This window comes from Erigeron canadensis, unplaced genomic scaffold, assembly GCF_010389155.1.
Source record: "Erigeron canadensis isolate Cc75 unplaced genomic scaffold, C_canadensis_v1 Conyza_canadensis_unscaffolded:263, whole genome shotgun sequence".
Taxonomy (NCBI): Eukaryota; Viridiplantae; Streptophyta; class Magnoliopsida; order Asterales; family Asteraceae; genus Erigeron; species Erigeron canadensis.
The window spans coordinates 80001-96306 of record NW_025215673.1 but is presented as its reverse complement, the minus strand read 5'-3'; the positions used below and the strand labels follow the sequence as shown (position 1 = coordinate 96306).

Below are 16306 nucleotides of genomic sequence, written 5' to 3'. Positions count from 1 at the left end.
TGACTTATCTCAAGCAATGCCCAAAGAGTCCCATTTCTTTCTTGGTCGGACCAAGCAAGCCTACTATTTCCTTTAAGTCTTTCCTAATTTTTAGAGCAAGAAGCGGAACTACAAGAAAGCTTTCTTTTTGATGTCTTTTCTAAGTTACGGTCTTCAGAGTATTCGCGTTGAGAAAATACCTAATAATCCCTTTACTTACTTTAAAGAAGTTCTTGAGGGGATACCAATTCAAATTGGGAACCCACCAGTTCAAATTCTTGAGGGGATACCAATTCAAATTGGGAACCCACCAGTTCAAGTTCTTGAGGGGATACCAGTTCAAATTCTTGAGGGGAAACCAGTTCAAATTCTTGAGGGGATACCAGTTCAAATTCTTGAGGGGAAACCGTGTGAGATTATAGAACATTTAAACGGTGATAACTATGACTATGCCCTAGAACAATTCAACAACTATGACTATGCCCTAGAACAATTCAACAACATTGCAGGGGGGACACCTCCGACGATCACCAGTCCACTTGAGCAATTTTCCATTATCCCATTGATTCCTATGAAGATAGGAAACTTGTATTTCTCATTCACAAATTCATCTTTGTTTATGCTGCTAACTCTCAGTTTAGTCCTACTTCTGATTCATTTTGTTACTAAAAAAGGAGGAGGAAACTTAGTACCAAATGCTTGGCAATCCTTGGTAGAGCTTATTTATGATTTCGTGCTGAACCTGGTAAATGAACAAATAGGGGGTCTTTCCGGAAATGTTAAACAAAAGTTTTTCCCTTGCATCTTGGTCACTTTTACTTTTTTGTTATTTTGTAATCTTCAGGGTATGATACCTTATAGCTTCACAGTTACAAGTCATTTTCTCATTACTTTAGGTCTCTCATTTTCTCTTTTTATTGGCATTACTATAGTGGGATTTCAAAGAAACGGGCTTCATTTTTTAAGCTTCTTATTACCCGCAGGAGTCCCACTGCCGTTAGCACCTTTTTTAGTACTTCTTGAGCTAATTTCTTATTGTTTTCGCGCATTAAGCTTAGGAATACGTTTATTTGCTAATATGATGGCCGGTCATAGTTTAGTAAAGATTTTAAGTGGGTTCGCTTGGACTATGCTATGTATGAATGATATTTTGTATTTTATAGGGGATCTTGGTCCTTTATTTATAGTTCTTGCATTAACCGGTCTGGAATTAGGTGTAGCTATATTACAAGCTTATGTTTTTACGATCTTAATCTGTATTTACTTGAATGATGCTATAAATCTCCATTAAAGTGGTTATTTATTTATAATTGAACAAAAGCGAGGAGGCGAAGCCGCTTTACCGAATTGTAGAGGTGAAGGAACGAGAACTTCCCCCGAATCGACAAAAAGATTCCGAGCACGTCTGGTCAAAGTATATCTTGTCTTTACCACGAGCCATTTTCCGGCTAACAAAAATTTAAGTTTTGCACATATCCGCGGGTTCTTCAATTTTATTTATTCCTCATAGACGAAAGAAGTAAGGTGGTATACTATATTTATCCGCTTATTGGAACTCCTTCTAATGACCTATGCATTCTGTTATCATTTCCAGTTGTTCGATCCATTGTGATTTGGTTCCTTGGTGTGGAGAGATCTCTGCCATAAAAGAAAAGAGAGAGCTCGTAGGCCTTATTCTGCAGATCAAAGAGCGACTTAATTCCCCATTCATCCGAAATAGTATTTTAGTATAGAACAGAGGCATTGTGGGCCGACTACTATGACTACATGCGCATCTAGTGCAGTGGCTTGGAAGCAAGCTACCTTGACCATCTTCCGAAGTTCTAAATAATCTACTGATCAAAGGCTGTAAGGGCGGGCTGCTCTACATTCAGCCACATCACAGTGACCCCCGAAGCGATCTTATTCTAGTTGCGGGACGAAATCCGACAGCCAATTGCTGGCTCTGAATAACCAGCCCAGCAAGAAGCTCAATTCTTCTATAACATAACGGGGCGGGGTTGCGCGCGAGCCGAGTGACGTAGGTGCACAAGAGTACTTCGCGCCACAACCATCTCTTTTTTATAGGTTCTACGGACCGATGCCTGCTGCTTCATCTGGGAGAAAATAATCATAGATATGCCGGTCATTAGAAGGAAGAACCACCATAAAAAGATTCCTCGTGTATCATCTGTAGCAAAATTATGAACGGGAGCTAGCAATCCGGACCGTATTGAAGAGGTTCCTGAGACACAGCATGGAAGAGTCACAATATTCAGAAACGAGGTCCAAGAATGAAGAAGGGGTAGAATTACTGAATGAATACGAGCTGTAGCTAATACCCGAGGCATAAAAGAAGCATTTTCCACGGGATCCCGAAACCACCAGCCGCCCCAACCTAATTCATGATGAGCCCACCAACTTCCTGGCAAAATGCCTACGGTTAAAAACCACCGACATGTCAAGATCAAAATTCGAATTGGTTCCTGGTCCTGGTCAGAGACCACTGTGTTCGCGCCGGCGATCCAACAAAAAAGCGAAGTAGTGGTCTCTTTCTTTCCATTACGAACGACACGCTTCGCCTGCTCCCTCCCCGTGTCCACTAGCGCTCCTGTCCAGAGCGAAGAGAAGGCGAAACGCCGCCGAAGCAACATAAGCAGGCTTCTATTGCTACGTAACAATAGAGCAGGATAGCCTTTTGCGCCCACATGTTTGAATTTGAGGGTAAAGAGCTTGCTTGTTCTACGGGATCCGACGCATCCAGCAGAGCGAAAGAGCCTTCCATTCTTTTCGGCGTCATCCTTCCGCATTGGCGGCGAGTGGAGTGCCACAATCCCATTCATCATTTTTGATCTACATAAGCCAAAGCCCATAGCACTGGCGACGTCTCCGGCATAAATGCAAGGAGGATGTATAGCTGATATAGGATCTTGTGAAACAGGATTTGATTCTGCAAGCGGTTCGGTACGAACGAAGAAATTTCGAACAAAAGGGTCAGAACTCGCCGATAGGAAAGGAGAGAAAAACAAAGCAATGCCAAGAGCTCCGTCAATCCGCTGTTCATCGATAGACGAAGCTCTCTCTTTATCATCTCGCGCCAGATGCAACAAAGGATGAGTCCTTTTTCCTTCTCGCGAATCACGGAAGCGCCTAGCACCCAGAGAAGCAAAGCTTATTTGGGAAAACGGCGCATAAAAAAGGGCTGGCCCGTCAAAAGTCCGGTGCCTTCGCGAACGAGGTTCAGAATCAACAAGGGTTCGTAGAACCAATGGAGTGTACAACTGGGTCGTAGCCCCAGTTTTTTGTTCGTAACTAGGGAGAGATAGAATGGAGTTCTTCACGAAGTTCGAGACAAAGGAATAAAAAAGACTTTCTCTATGGCCTCCTCGTTTTGAGACATTATGGCTTTGGGGTCGACCCCGGTAACAAAGAAGGAATCCATAAAAACTTAGGATCCGACACCATGATAAAATACTACCCTCATGATTAGACCATGTCCCTGAGATTTGATAAAAGAAAGGTGCATTTGCGGTTAATTCGTTGTCATTGGATAAGTTATTAGGAATATGACGGAACGGAAGACCAAGGAAAGAAAGAAGAATGCACCAAAATGCAGGTGCTGCACCAAACACTGGTGGTTCTTTCTTGTTGTAAGTGAATGCAACGAAAAGACCCGGAAATAACGAATAATGAAACAATTCATATATTGACGTGCTCATTTAAAAATTTCTGCTTTGTTATTCCCATCATCCTGTGGGTTCAGAATGATCCACAAGAAAGGTGGCAGGATTCGAACCTACACTCTGACCATGCCTCACCGCCTTCAACCCATTAGTCTCCGTTACAAGGTAGGGCGGGGGTGAGGAAAGGCAGAAATGAGTTCATGCCACAACGATCCCTATGGAAGGGAAATTTATCAAGATTTTTGGCTCGCAATAAAGCTAGGGTCCTGTTCGGGCAAGCTATTTATTCCATTACCGAACCAAACAAGATTATTCCCTTAGTCTTATCTATCCACCTCTCCAGACACAATATCTTGAGTACCTATGATGGTGACCACATCTGCTGGCATGTGATGTTTGGACATAGAATCGAGTCCTTGTGAATGGGCAGAGCCAGGTGCTCTTATTTTACGACGGTAGGGACGATTGCTTCCATTACTGACCAGAAAGACACCAAATTCTCCTTTAGGTGCTTCAACTGCGGTATAGGTAGAAGAAGCTGGTACGGAAAAACCTTCTGTATAAGGTTCGAAATGGTGAATTGAGGTAGAGTAGACCGATGATCCTGTAGTCATTTGGCCGGCTATTGAAAGAAAAAGCTTGCATCTGCTCCCCCTATTATATAACCGGTCCTATCTCTCTCCAAACCTAACGTGGTAGTTTCCCATCATAGGGCTTTCTATCTATAGATTAAGCCATTACCAAACCAAGGAGCGAATTCGTTCAGAAGTCAGTTGACTGCTTCTATAGATAAGGCGGAGCGTCCTTGGCTCAGCATTATAGCCCTTCTTAGTAAGGCTTCGGCCCTACTACAGCGCTTCGCTAACTCGAAGCGCCTCGCTATGAGAATCTAGCTTCGCTAACGTTCGGCTAAGTCTTGAACCTTCGCGCTGACCGTTCGCTTTCTCAGTAGCAAAAGCGCTTCTCTTTGCCCCTTAAGTAGAAGGACAAGAAAGAGATTCTTGGTTTTCTTGCTCCCGCTTCCTCATCTGCGCTCATCAAGCCAACTTTGCTCTTTGGGAGGTGAAAGAGCGGTTGAAGCGGACAGACCGCATCGAAGATATATTTATATATATACGCGGTTACGGTTATCTCGGACTGCGTTCCGGAAAAAGTAGCCTACTTGAGAAAGAAGGGGCGGGCACTCTTGTCTTTCAACCCCACTATACTATGAATAGTTGTGGGGCACTTTGTACTTACAGCCTCTACGATAAGCAAGTGAATGGGGCCGGTGCGTGGCGAACAGAACGGTTCATCAAGCCTTTTTTAGCCTTCACTCCCTAAATAGGAATAGAGCTACTTTACAAATAGGGCTAATTACTTCGCACCTGACTGTGATAGCCCTCTCGATACCTTATTGGAGCTTTGTAACTAGTGGCCGGTTTCCCGTCGCTAGAGCCTTTTCCCAGTGCACGGAGCCCCAACGAGGAAGGCGTTAGTGGTTTATGGTCCATAATGCCAATCCTTCTTTTTGTGCTACTCCTACTCCTAGGGCGGGAAGAAGATAAGAAAAGGCCAAGCGTTCTCTTGGTTTCCCAACCCGTTGCTTCTAAAGACTGCCCTCTCTCGGTTGGATGTTGGTCCAGCCTACTACGAGGATCCCGTATCCTGCAACCCAACCTATACAAAGGGCATCCATCAAAGCCCCTTTACTAGATTGGAGCTATGAAGCTTACCTTCTTTTTATTAAAAAGGGAAAGGGCTTTTTCAGCTGGTGCGCAGTAGCGCACTTCCGGTTTCCCTTTACTAGTAGGGGTCCCGTGGTTCCTATGCCGCCGCCTTTCCCGGTCCTTTTCTTTTAGTGCTTCGACCCGAAGCGATAGCTTCTAGCTAGTTCAGTGGATAAGATGGCTGCGCTCCAGCTCACTCAAGAATGGGACGGCAGTGGTCCGCCGGCAAGCTCGTTCTGATCTTGGACGCAGTACATTGGAATCCTGAAGCACCACCACGAACGCTACCGCGCGTCCGCCTGCGGTGCGGTAAGGCACCACCCTGTTGTGCCAGCAGCCAACTCCGGCGTGTCAGCTTAGTTATCCTCATCAAGCCACTTACTTGATGTCTAGCTTCCCAACTGGTAGACGGTTCCTTTTCCCCCCAGATCAATGAAGAAGGGAGAAGTCACTTGATTCTTCCGAAGAACCGGAAGCGAAGCGCTATGCCGGGGCGGGGGGACGGGAAAAGAAACGGCTCCGAAGAAATAAATTGGGGTTCCCAATGCTTCTCCACGCTCAACGAGATGCGCCAACCTCGGGATGCTTTACTCCTAACCCCACAAGGTTCCGAGACGGAGCTTAACCTGAGTCTCGGTTAAGAACGGCGATGACCTATGTTTCACACGGCGCACGATTCCATGGATAGTTTCATTCGAGATCGTGATGGAGGACATAGCTTACGATCATCGGCTTTGATCATTCCACTAGGCATTTGATTAAGACATTGCACAATGATCCGAACACTTTGTCGCATCTCTTCGATACGAATACAGTAACGATCATAGCAATCTCCTCTGGTACCTACTGGTACGTCAAAATCCAATTGGTCATAAACATCGTAAGGTGCTGCTCTTCGCGAATCCCAGCATACCCCTGGTTGGGATGGGTAGGCCCACCACTTCACTTTCACTTAGGCCCGGGCCAAGTCAGTGGGGGGACCCTGTCGGGCTCCTTCCCCCCCAAAAAAAGAAACTGTACGTGAGAGTTTCCCTTCATACGGCTCGAATCATTCTCAGATGCCCCGAGAGGCATCCTTTCCTTGTTTGTTGGGTTGGTTCACGCGCGCGCCAAACGAGCACCGGCCGCAACAGCAGGAAACTATGACCAATAGAGTCAGACACTTAGCTACATCCGCACGCAAAAGGAATGTGGTTCTGGTTGAGGCTTTCTTTTCCTTATTAGTAAAGGGGGCTAGGGACGTTCGCGGAGTCCGTGCCTTCCGTACCACCGAAAGGTCGTTCTTGGGCGGATCCCGCTCCTAAACATAAGGGATAGGGGTCCTGGGGCCGGGCCTACCATATCAAAAGGGTCGTAGAAAAAGAACCCGGCCACCTATTTCATTCGACGTTCCGGGGCAGGGGCCCGACCGATTCGACCGACTTTTGCTTTTGGATAACAAGAAGGCGAGCTTCTCTGCTTTGATCAAATCAAAAGCCCAGTCAGCCACCAACTCGGTGCAGGTCACGTGACCTACAGCTCGGCCTTCGCTTTTTGAGGCTTCCTCTACCCACATCTCTATGTGCCCGCAGCACTTCCATATGGAGAAAGATAGGCTTACCATGTTCCATCAATAGCACCTAACCTATGCCGATTTTGGCGGACCGTGCTCCACCCCGGTGAACTCATGCGGTTCCGACGTGCCCAGAGGCCAGAGGCGAATCCGTTCACAGTCCGTAGGACCAACACCATTCGAAGGTGGGCGGCCCACCCTGCCTAGAACAGTTATGTTTGACTGGGCTTACACACATTCGCTCACTTACGCTGTCCCCCCTCAGCTCACCCTAGCCCCCGGCCTTTTGCTCTTCTAACGTAAGCTCCAAGGCTTCACACCAAGTCTTCACTGACATAATATGCATGCTTAAGTAGGGTCAGGCAGAACCGTTGTTGCCTGATGGGAACTTCCCCCATATTGCTATCAATGTCTTCATGTCGCACGACCTCTTAACATTACACCACTGAATCCCCAATCCTTTGCTTGCTGTGCAGTGACAGTACCAATATCCACTAATCGTTGTTTCCAGATACGGTTGCCGGTTAACATCTCTTCTAATTCGTCGATACGAGAAGCAAATTGTTGTGTGAAGGAATCAATATCTCGACATAAGCCAAGAGGCAGATCTTGTGCCACTCCACCTGGTCGTATGAAACTGGCATGCATCCTGGCTCCCGAGACTCTTTCATAGAATTCCAACAATTTTTCCCGCTCCTCAAAAGCCCACAGGAACGGAGTTAATGCTCCCACATCCATAGCATGAGTAGTTAAAGCAAGTAAATGATTTAAAATTCGAGTTATTTCACAGAATAACACTCGTATATATTGAGCTCGTAATGGTACCTCGCAATTCAAAAGTCTCTCTACGGCTAAAGAATAAGCGTGTTCTTGGGCCATCATAGAAACATAGATAGGGTCAACGACGGAACGAACAACGAAACTTTACGACAGCTTTTTCGTACACGTTCACTTGCATCACATACACAAGTGCTCTCTGAACCGTGCAATAAGGTCACCCATAACACGGCTCTCCCATTTGAGTTATCTTAGCCCCCAGCCATGCTATTCAATAATATTATAAAAATGGCAGCGTAAGGTAACAACTAGTATTGAAAGCTGGTCGCCTTTGGAAGCGTTCGCTGGTAACCAAAGCATATCGTTCCCGCAACCACTTTGGTACTTTGTTTATAGCTTTTTTAGGTTATGCAATAGAAGGGGGCTTGCGCTTGAATTGAAGTAGCGCCTTTGGAATATGAGTAGGGCTCCTAGGTGGCGCGTTCGTGGAGGCAACCCGAAGGAAGAGCAAAAAGAAGGTTGGGTGCTTGTGGGGCAAGGCCACCCGGCCTCGAATAGGAGGGGGCTTCGCTCTGGATCCTCCCTGCTTGCAGAAATGAATGGATCAGAAGGGGGCTGGATTCTATATTTCCGGGCCGGGCGGGAGGTGAAGGCCATAAGAGAAGATTGCCCTCCCGGTAAGGAAGAGGGGAAAAAGGCGCTGTCATCTATCTCGACCAGTTTCCCGAGGCGTTGGAAATCCAGACCGGCTCAGAGAATCACTGGTGCTATTTAGCCCTTCGTTTCGACAACAAAGAAGTCATCTTTGACGATTTCCCATTCCTTCCCTGGCGAGCCGCCTCTCTTCGCCATTCGATGCCTCTGCCTTCCCTTTCTATAACATAGCCAAGCGCCCTCCTTTACAATCACTAAGAAAAAAGAAATACCAATAAAAGCCCTATCGTATCAGTACGTCTCTGTGATTTTTCCGGCCCCATGGGACTTTACTCGACCCATTCCCCAGTCTCCCGCACTGCTCAAGTAAGTGTGCGACTCCGTATGAGGACCTCCTTCCCTTCTGCCCACTCTCCGTTCACACGGTTCTCAAAGCAGAGGAGGAAGGGTGGGCAGCAGGTACCACGAGCCCTCTGTCCCACACATCTATCCAGAAGCAAGTGTAGTTCACCGGTTCCACCGAATGCTCCTATCTGTCGGCAAAGATCGTGTGAGTGTGCAGTTATGCTTCGGATGCTTCGACATAGAATAGATCGACCCAGTTCCCGTTCTTTTCCGGTGCACTCGCTTTATATCTCCGACACACAAGGAAGGACGCGGTGGGAAGGAAGGAGCCCTAGCCTCTGTCCGGCCGATCATTCCGCTGGCATCTCGCATTCACGCCCCCGTTTGACTGCCGCTCGGGGATGTAGTTGTAGATACGTTAGTCTTAGTGGGTCGTTGGCTCCACTTGTTATCTCCTTCTACGACATGCTGTTGTCGTCGCCATATTCCATATGTCACTTAGTCATCTCTGCCTCGCTGCGGGTCAGCACCTCCGAAAGAAACGGAGGACTTCATTCAGTGACCCCGCGATCGCCCTCTAAACGATCAAAATAAGGTAAAGCTTGAAGATAAGTTTTGTACTCTATTAATTTCTCAGTCCCTCTAGTCGGGTGGGCGCCGGCCGGTCTTTCGACCAGATCCCCCTAAAAACCGTACGTGCGGGTCTCCCCGCATGCGGCTCACGCCATTCGAGGTGGCCCAGCCCAGCATTCATTCTAAAATCCTGTAGTGAAATTGAGACTGCTCGACTTCGGAAGCAAATTCGCGTGTAGGCAGCGCTGTCTGTCGTACCGTTGACTCTATATATTCATTGAATTTGCTTGATTCCATTTTTTATATAGGCTCGCTCCCTCTTTTTCCAAGAATTCATGCACTTCCCTTTACTCCATAGGGCCTTCTTTAATAGGTTCATAGTCCAAAGCCTTCCATTTCCGTCAAATGACCCGGCCTCCCCTGGCTCTTCCACCGTCCGGGCTCCCTTTCCTCCCTATGCTCCCCCGGCGCAGGCCTACCACGCTTCGCGCCTGCGGCGTTTTCGCCAGACGGTCTTTGCCAGTAGTGCCATCCTCCCCGCTGGCTGTATGGGCGGGTTGTCCCTCGCTGCTGCGTTCTGTTAGGCTATGGATTACAGGAACAAATGTAGTTGAATGGAACAGCAGGCGGGTTACACGTTCCACTGTGCCGAGATTTGAGGTGCAGGTGGTGATGATCACCCCGGGGTATGCGCTAGCGCCCTTGACAGGCACTCCAGAACCCGCCAACGCTCGTGAAAACCCGGGTCGGTCGGTCCTCCATTCATCCGACCGGAGGTGTGGATAACGAGGCCACCTTCACAACCTTCTCCCTTCTGTCCTTATGTTGTAGTAAGGTAGGGCGGTTCGCTTGAGTTGCTCAACCGCCCCTTAGCCCGGTGCTCATGACGCGCTACGGAACCTCCACCGTGCCGGGGGACCAAGCAGGGCATAGCTAGCGGCATAGGAGCCGACTCGGCATCAGCGGCTTCGTGCCGCACTGGAGTAATCCAATATGTGGTTCCGCACGTTCCACCACTTCTCCGTTCATTTCCAATACTAATCGTAAAACACCATGAGCAGCAGGATGTTGAGGTCCGAAATTCAAAGTGAAATTTTTTATTTGCCTGTTCCTAGTCGTCATGGGAAAGAAAGGCAGAAAGAAGAAAGAAATTATTCCCTTTTTTCTTGTCCAATACCACCAGTACCTGAAATGCATCTCCTTCGCCCGCGCGAGAGACTTCTATGCCAGCCGGGAATAACGGCTCTGTTATGAAATCAAGCGGCAGACAGACTCATTTGGTCGGTATTCCCTAATAACTGGTTTTAGGAGATTAGGGTCCCCCTTATATTCTCTACCCATCTGCGGGGGGTTTTCGTATCCGTCTCCGCGGAGATCTCCAGATCGTAAGACATTATCGCCTTCGCGGCACTGGACTATATTTCCGTCATTTCCGGAAAGTGCACGGACAGCCGCCCTTTCCCCTTTTCACAATGTTCGTGCAGTTGCTCACGAATTCAAGTTTGAATGCCCCTTCGAAGTCCCGCACGCTATTTTTGATCGGGAGCGGGGTGGGCAACTTCAGTCGGTGCTGGCGCCTGCGGCAGCGCCTCTGGAGCCGCCCCCCGTTCTGGAGCCAGCGGGTTTTGAATGACCTCCCTCTCACGGTTAAAAAAGTGGTTAACCATCTCGATGAAATCCATATCGTCCATCCGAATTGTCTCCATTACAGCCAACTCCCCTGTCTTTTTCCCTATCGAAAAACTAGCCCGACTCTCCGTCTCCATTTTTTCTAGAAATGCTAACCAAGTGACACACTGGGGCCATGGGTCATGAAAGAGGTTGGCCCCCATCCTCCTTAACTATGTATGGCCAATGAACTCCTCGCTTTAGTCCGTTCGTTTTTTTCCTTATTTGGGCTCGGGTCGATAGTCGACGTGGTAGTAATGTCCCGGAGCCCGGCTACCGACCCGAGGCGCCGATCGGGAAAGTCATAAAGGGACGTTGAACGCAATTCGTCAAGGGCGTTACCACAAGAGGCTTGGCAATTCAAGTGAAAGTTTCTTAGACTAGTCCCAGCGGGGAAACTTACTTCCGAGAGAGCTGCTTTCGCCTCGGTAATTCCCTAACGAGAACGAGAGAGAGCCAATGCAAAAGTAGCCCTTGACGCGAGGGAACGCCAGACAGACTGACCTCTGCTAACTACGTTTTATATAGACTGGAAGCTAGAGAGAGACTAAGGTATAGTGCCGCTACCAGAGAAGGCTCTTTCGTGCTAGGCGTCCAGACCCACTACGCCCGAGCCGCCTCCCCGTCACACTTGCTATATCCACTAAGGCTTCATCCCACTTCATCCTACCAACTATACCTGATATAAAGCCGCTCTATAACAATTCAAGACAACAAGAAAGCAAGAAAAGGATAGCGATCGATTTGGGAGCGTCACGGGGGAGGAAGATCGAAAGGTAACCTATGAGACCGGGGAGTTATGCTTTTTCTACCGCCTCAGCTTCGCGGATGGGAGGAGCGCGAGAGCTGAGCCCGCACGCTCTATGCTTTTCCCCAGCCTTCCCTCCAGTAAAAAATTAGTTCGTACCCCCTGTGTCTAGGGATTCCTGGGGCATGCGTTAATCATATAGTGGATTTATCTTTCTTTCGATTGAGCGTCGGTACTTTTTGAGTCTCTCTCCGTAGGCGTGCAAAACAACAGAGCCACTGCTCTTCGGGGCGGTGAAGTGGACAATCCCTTATTCCAGCTTTAGAGGAGCATCTTTGCATGAATCAATACTAAGTCCTCAGCCCGTATGAAGTCCTTCGATTTCGGAGATTAGAGCAGAATAACTCCGTAACGGCGGGAGAGGCTTTCGCCTCGAATCCAAACGATTTCTCGTCTTTTCTTAAGAGATTTCTAGTTAGGACTTGATCGAGGGATCAATTTTATCCGGAACATAAAGTAACAAGACCAGAACCCCGTGTGGACTATGAACCAACAAAAAAAGAGCGTCAGCTCCAAAAAAAGGATTGTTTGCATTACTAAAATGTACAAATTTTTTACTCTGAGATCTATTCCAACATTTCCAGAAGAAACCATTAAGCTTTGGTTGAAAGATGCAACGTACATAAAAGATTATCTCTTCAGATTCGTTAATATGTGGATTCCGTTTCCGAATCTTCCGATCTGTTTTTTTCAAGACTACTACTATTGCTAACGTAGTAGGCAAAGTGCTATTAATCGGATGGTCCGACCCCCATCTCGACCCGGTGTCGCAAGGGTATGCGTTGAGGTGGATCTTCTCAAGAAAAAGCCTAACCTAATAGGGTCTTGGTTAGGCATGGGAAAAACGAAGGAAGATGGCATAAAATCGTCTATGAGAAAGACCCCACGGAACGATATTGCACGTCTTGTTCCAAACAAGGTTATTAAAAGTAAAACTTAAAACTTCGTTCGAAAAAGTCAAGTACAACTGGTGCAGCCAACAAAGAGAAGTCCAACCAGCAGCCGTCAGCTCCTAACTCTAATGCCTATAGGAAAAAATCTTCACAAGGTCAAGGAGGAAAAGCTCCCCCACGTCAAGTCTACAGGCCAACGGGCAAGACCATCCAATCATCTTTTGAGAATACATATAATCTTCCAAAAAAGACTGCGGACAATCAGACGGAGCATAATATTTTTCTTTTAATAAATAAGAAAAAGACTTCTCAGCACATACAGATTTCTGCCGATCCTTCAACCAGTACTGCGGCACGCACACGCAGGAAAGGCGGTCTTTCGGTTCATTGTCTGGTCTTTCGCTTGTAGGTACATCGGCTTGTTGGTGCTTGGATGCTTGAACAACTTATTCTAGCAGTTCAAAGAGCATGCAAGAACTTTCTACCCGGAAATCGTAGTAAGCCGGGATCAATTCATATATTCCCTGGTACTGGAAAGAGAGAGCCGGGAACTCATTTATCTCTAGCAGGGAATCTTCTTTATAATACGTACGAGACTACCAAAGCTACTGATTTCCCTGAGTAGTAAGACCAGGAAAAAAAGAGCTAAGCATGGAAACCTTTTGGTATGGAACAATGGTTGAGGGTTCAGAGTACCTGATAGTCCGCTAGGGAAAGAGAGGTTATGATGATTTCTATAGAACACTTCCCTGCAAGGTTCAACGTCGTATCTGTCAAATATGTTATTACCAGAACCAAAATCTTGTACTTGTGAACAGCTGCAGAGAGACTGCATATGGTATCATAAGAGTTGCTAAACATGGATTTGAAGGGACCTACTGTAGCCATACAATTCGTTTTAATAGATGCAATGTAAAGAAGAAGAAGGTTTGGATGCGGGAATAAAAGACTATTCAATTTTCAATTAGCCCTTTGATGCGTTTCCAAATACGACTCCTCTCATTTCCAATCGTTTTCATTACTTCGTTTAAATGATTTCTGCGGCTCCTATTAGAGGGGAAGTCGTAAAGATCTGCGAAGTAGGCCTGAAACCCTCGCTCAATATCGTCTTTATCCTTTATATCAAGCTGAAGGTTTTTATTATTGTACAACGATTGTGCCTTTTCTATTATTCTTTGCATGCGCTCTTCGCGCGCCTTCATTTCTTTCTCGGCCAATCTCATCTCCTTGGACTCATCGAAAGTAGTTTCCCACTGCCTTTTTCGAGGAGCTTTTTGCGAGACTTCGCCCACCTCCTGGGCGGGCTCGTCTGTACAAACGAACAAAGAATTGTCCGAAGGAGCCGGGGGTGGATTGACCCCTCCTATTCCCCCGCCCGAGGTATGTAGAAAAGGAGCCACTGCCTGATGCAATTCATCCATTAAGAGATATGCACTACAATACAATAGTCTAAAGAGTATGAGATAAAAAAAAATAGATATATATATAGATATAGAAATCCTGGGTGATGGGAACCGTTTCAGGAATCGAGTTTTCCAAAACAGAAATAAAATCGTACACTTGACTGAGAAATAGCATAATACTTCTTCGTGAATGCGGCGTTGTATTATTGTAGGTTCCCTGTTCCAAACATTTCCTTCAAGTAGACGACAAGTTTTAAATCTTAATGCAGGCATTCCTCCCTCACATGCTTTTGCAACAGATTCTTACTAAGACCGGTCATCCCCATAGACACGGCCATTCTTGGCATCTTCACTGTTGCCCCTCTTCTCAAAGCCTGTAAACTGTCTTGAGTTAACCAGCATACCATTTCTAGTCTATCTATCGAAACCGATTCCAAGTCCATGTTTATATAGCATGGAAAGCCCTTGCTTTAGGACCAGCTTCGTCCCCCCGGGGAGCAACATGAGTCGCAGACGTCGCGCGCCCATATTCTGGTTGATTCACTGAGCCGCTCGTTTCTGCTGACCCGCTGCCCATTATTGTTGGCCATTGTCATTATACCTCGAGAAGTATAAATAATTACAATCCCCATCCCGCCTAAAATTTGAAGAATTCGTTGATAGTTAGAATAGATTCGTAGACCAGGTCGACTGATCCGTTTTCAATTTTGAAAAGTTCTGTTAGGTTCTTAGTAGCAATCGGCGACCTTTTTTTCTTTTACTTCACAGAGCTTTTCGTCTCCTTGATAGCTGGAAGTTCTCCAAAAGTATGAAAAGCTGGAGGACTTTGTACCATCCATTCCGGTGTGGTTGGATTCTGTTCAACAGCCCAAGGACTTGGAGCGCATCTTTTGTTGTTTCCACTGCTTGAAGTTATTGTTACGACCACGAAGAAACGACAAATCCCAACTACAGATATATAAGAGCCAGAACTGCTAAGGGCATTCCATCCAGCGTAAGCATCTGGATAATCTGGAATGCGACGTGGCATACCCGAAAGCCCTAAGAAATGCATGGGAAAGAAGGTCGGATTAACCCCGAAAAAAGTGATCCAAAAATGGATTTGACCTAAAGTTTCAGGATATGTTCGACCAAAGATTTTACCTACCCAATAGTAAAATCCTGCAAATAAAGCAAAAACGGCTCCCATAGAAAGTACATAATGGAAATGTGCAACCACATAATAAGTATCATGTAGAGCAATGTCTAGCCCAGAATTTGCCAGAACTATTCCAGTGAGTCCCCCTATGGTGAACAAAAATATGAACCCTACAGCAAATAACATGGGTGTTTTGTATTGTATCGAACCCCCCCACATGGTAGCGATCCAACTAAAGATTTTGATTCCAGTGGGGACAGCTATGATCATGGTAGCTGCGGTGAAGTAGGCACGGGTATCAACGTCTAAGCCCACAGTAAACATATGATGAGCCCAAACAAGAAATCCAAGAACACCTATACTGATCATGGCATAAACCATGCCTAGATACCCGAAGACCGGTTTTCCCGAAAAAGTAGAAACGATATGACTTATGATACCGAATCCAGGCAGAATGAGAATATACACCTCTGGATGACCGAAGAACCAAAAGAGATGCTGGTATAATATGGGGTCTCCCCCTCCAGCGGGATCAAAAAAGGTTGTATTAAAGTTTCGATCGGTTAATAACATGGTAATTGCCCCTGCCAGTACCGGAAGTGATAATAAAAGTAGGAATGCTGTCACTAGAACGGACCACACAAATAGGGGTAATCTATGCATAGTCATTCCAGGTCCACGCATGTTGAAGATAGTTGTTATAAAATTGATAGAACCTAAAATGGAGGAAATACCAGATAGATGAAGACTAAAAATTGCTAAATCAACTGCTCCTCCAGAATGGCTGGTAATACCACTTAAGGGCGGATAGACCGTCCACCCGGTGCCACTACCCACTTCTACTAAGGCTGAGCTTAATAGGAGCAAGAGACTTGGTGGCAACAACCAGAATGAAATATTATTTAATCGTGGAAATGCCATGTCAGGCGCACCTATCAGAATCGGAACAAACCAATTACCAAATCCACCTATCATCGCCGGCATAACCATAAAAAATATCATTAAAAAAGCGTGAGCCGTTATTAAAACATTATAAAGTTGATGATTCCCACCAAGAATTTGATCGCCGGGTCGTGCTAATTCCATACGAATCAGTACTGAGAAGCATGTGCCCATCACTCCAGCAATGGCACCAAAGATGAAAT

At 46.5% G+C, this 16306-nt stretch overlaps 5 protein-coding genes across 5 annotated transcripts in view; 2 read left to right on the top strand and 3 right to left on the bottom strand.

Annotated features, from left to right (window-relative positions):
* Positions 1–1488, top strand: LOC122584389 (ATP synthase subunit a). Its single transcript, XM_043756570.1, has one exon. It carries the CDS (start codon positions 131–133, stop codon positions 1268–1270), a length of 1140 nt encoding a protein of 379 aa, XP_043612505.1. The 5' UTR covers positions 1–130; the 3' UTR covers positions 1271–1488.
* Positions 1489–1958: 470 nt separating this feature from the next.
* On the bottom strand, positions 1959–2804 carry LOC122584396 (probable cytochrome c biosynthesis protein). The gene has a single exon (XM_043756577.1). The coding sequence runs from the start codon at positions 2802–2804 to the stop codon at positions 1959–1961; it is 846 nt and encodes a 281-aa protein (XP_043612512.1).
* Positions 2805–2856: 52 nt separating this feature from the next.
* LOC122584391 lies at positions 2857–3075 on the top strand. Its single transcript, XM_043756572.1, has one exon. It carries the CDS (start codon positions 2857–2859, stop codon positions 3073–3075), a length of 219 nt encoding a protein of 72 aa, XP_043612507.1.
* A 799-nt stretch (positions 3076–3874) lies between these two features.
* On the bottom strand, positions 3875–10892 carry LOC122584387 (NADH dehydrogenase [ubiquinone] iron-sulfur protein 2). The gene is made up of 5 exons (XM_043756569.1): positions 10231–10892; positions 9255–9323; positions 7329–7794; positions 6026–6269; positions 3875–4227 (listed from the first exon to the last, which is right to left on the bottom strand). Exons 1-5 carry the CDS (start codon positions 10446–10448, stop codon positions 3965–3967), a joined length of 1260 nt encoding a protein of 419 aa, XP_043612504.1. The 5' UTR covers positions 10449–10892; the 3' UTR covers positions 3875–3964.
* Positions 10893–14252: 3360 nt separating this feature from the next.
* The window catches only part of LOC122584401 (cytochrome c oxidase subunit 1), a 2723-nt gene continuing 669 nt past the window's right edge, over positions 14253–16306 (bottom strand). Inside the window, exon 1 of the mRNA XM_043756580.1 lies at positions 14253–16306. This exon is cut by the window's right edge and continues 669 nt beyond it. Within this exon, the coding sequence (XP_043612515.1) occupies positions 14781–16277 (1497 nt within the window). The 5' untranslated portion in view covers positions 16278–16306 and the 3' untranslated portion in view covers positions 14253–14780.

Bases quoted from the DNA above. Each gene is read 5' to 3' on its own strand.
- LOC122584389 (XM_043756570.1), top strand. From the start codon at position 131: ATGTCTTTTCTAAGTTACGGTCTTCAGAGTATTCGCGTTGAGAAAATA.
- LOC122584387 (XM_043756569.1), bottom strand. From the start codon at position 10,448: ATGCATTTCAGGTACTGGTGGTATTGGACAAGAAAAAAGGGAATAATT. The intron at 7,795-9,254 runs GGGCGATCGCGG...CGTTGACCCTAT, and splicing joins CCTTATTTTGATCGTTTAGA to CTATGTTTCTATGATGGCCC. The intron at 6,270-7,328 runs CGTGCGACATGA...TACCCATCCCAA, and splicing joins GTGGTGTAATGTTAAGAGGT to CCAGGGGTATGCTGGGATTC.
- LOC122584396 (XM_043756577.1), bottom strand. From the start codon at position 2,804: ATGATGAATGGGATTGTGGCACTCCACTCGCCGCCAATGCGGAAGGAT.
- LOC122584391 (XM_043756572.1), top strand. From the start codon at position 2,857: ATGCAAGGAGGATGTATAGCTGATATAGGATCTTGTGAAACAGGATTT.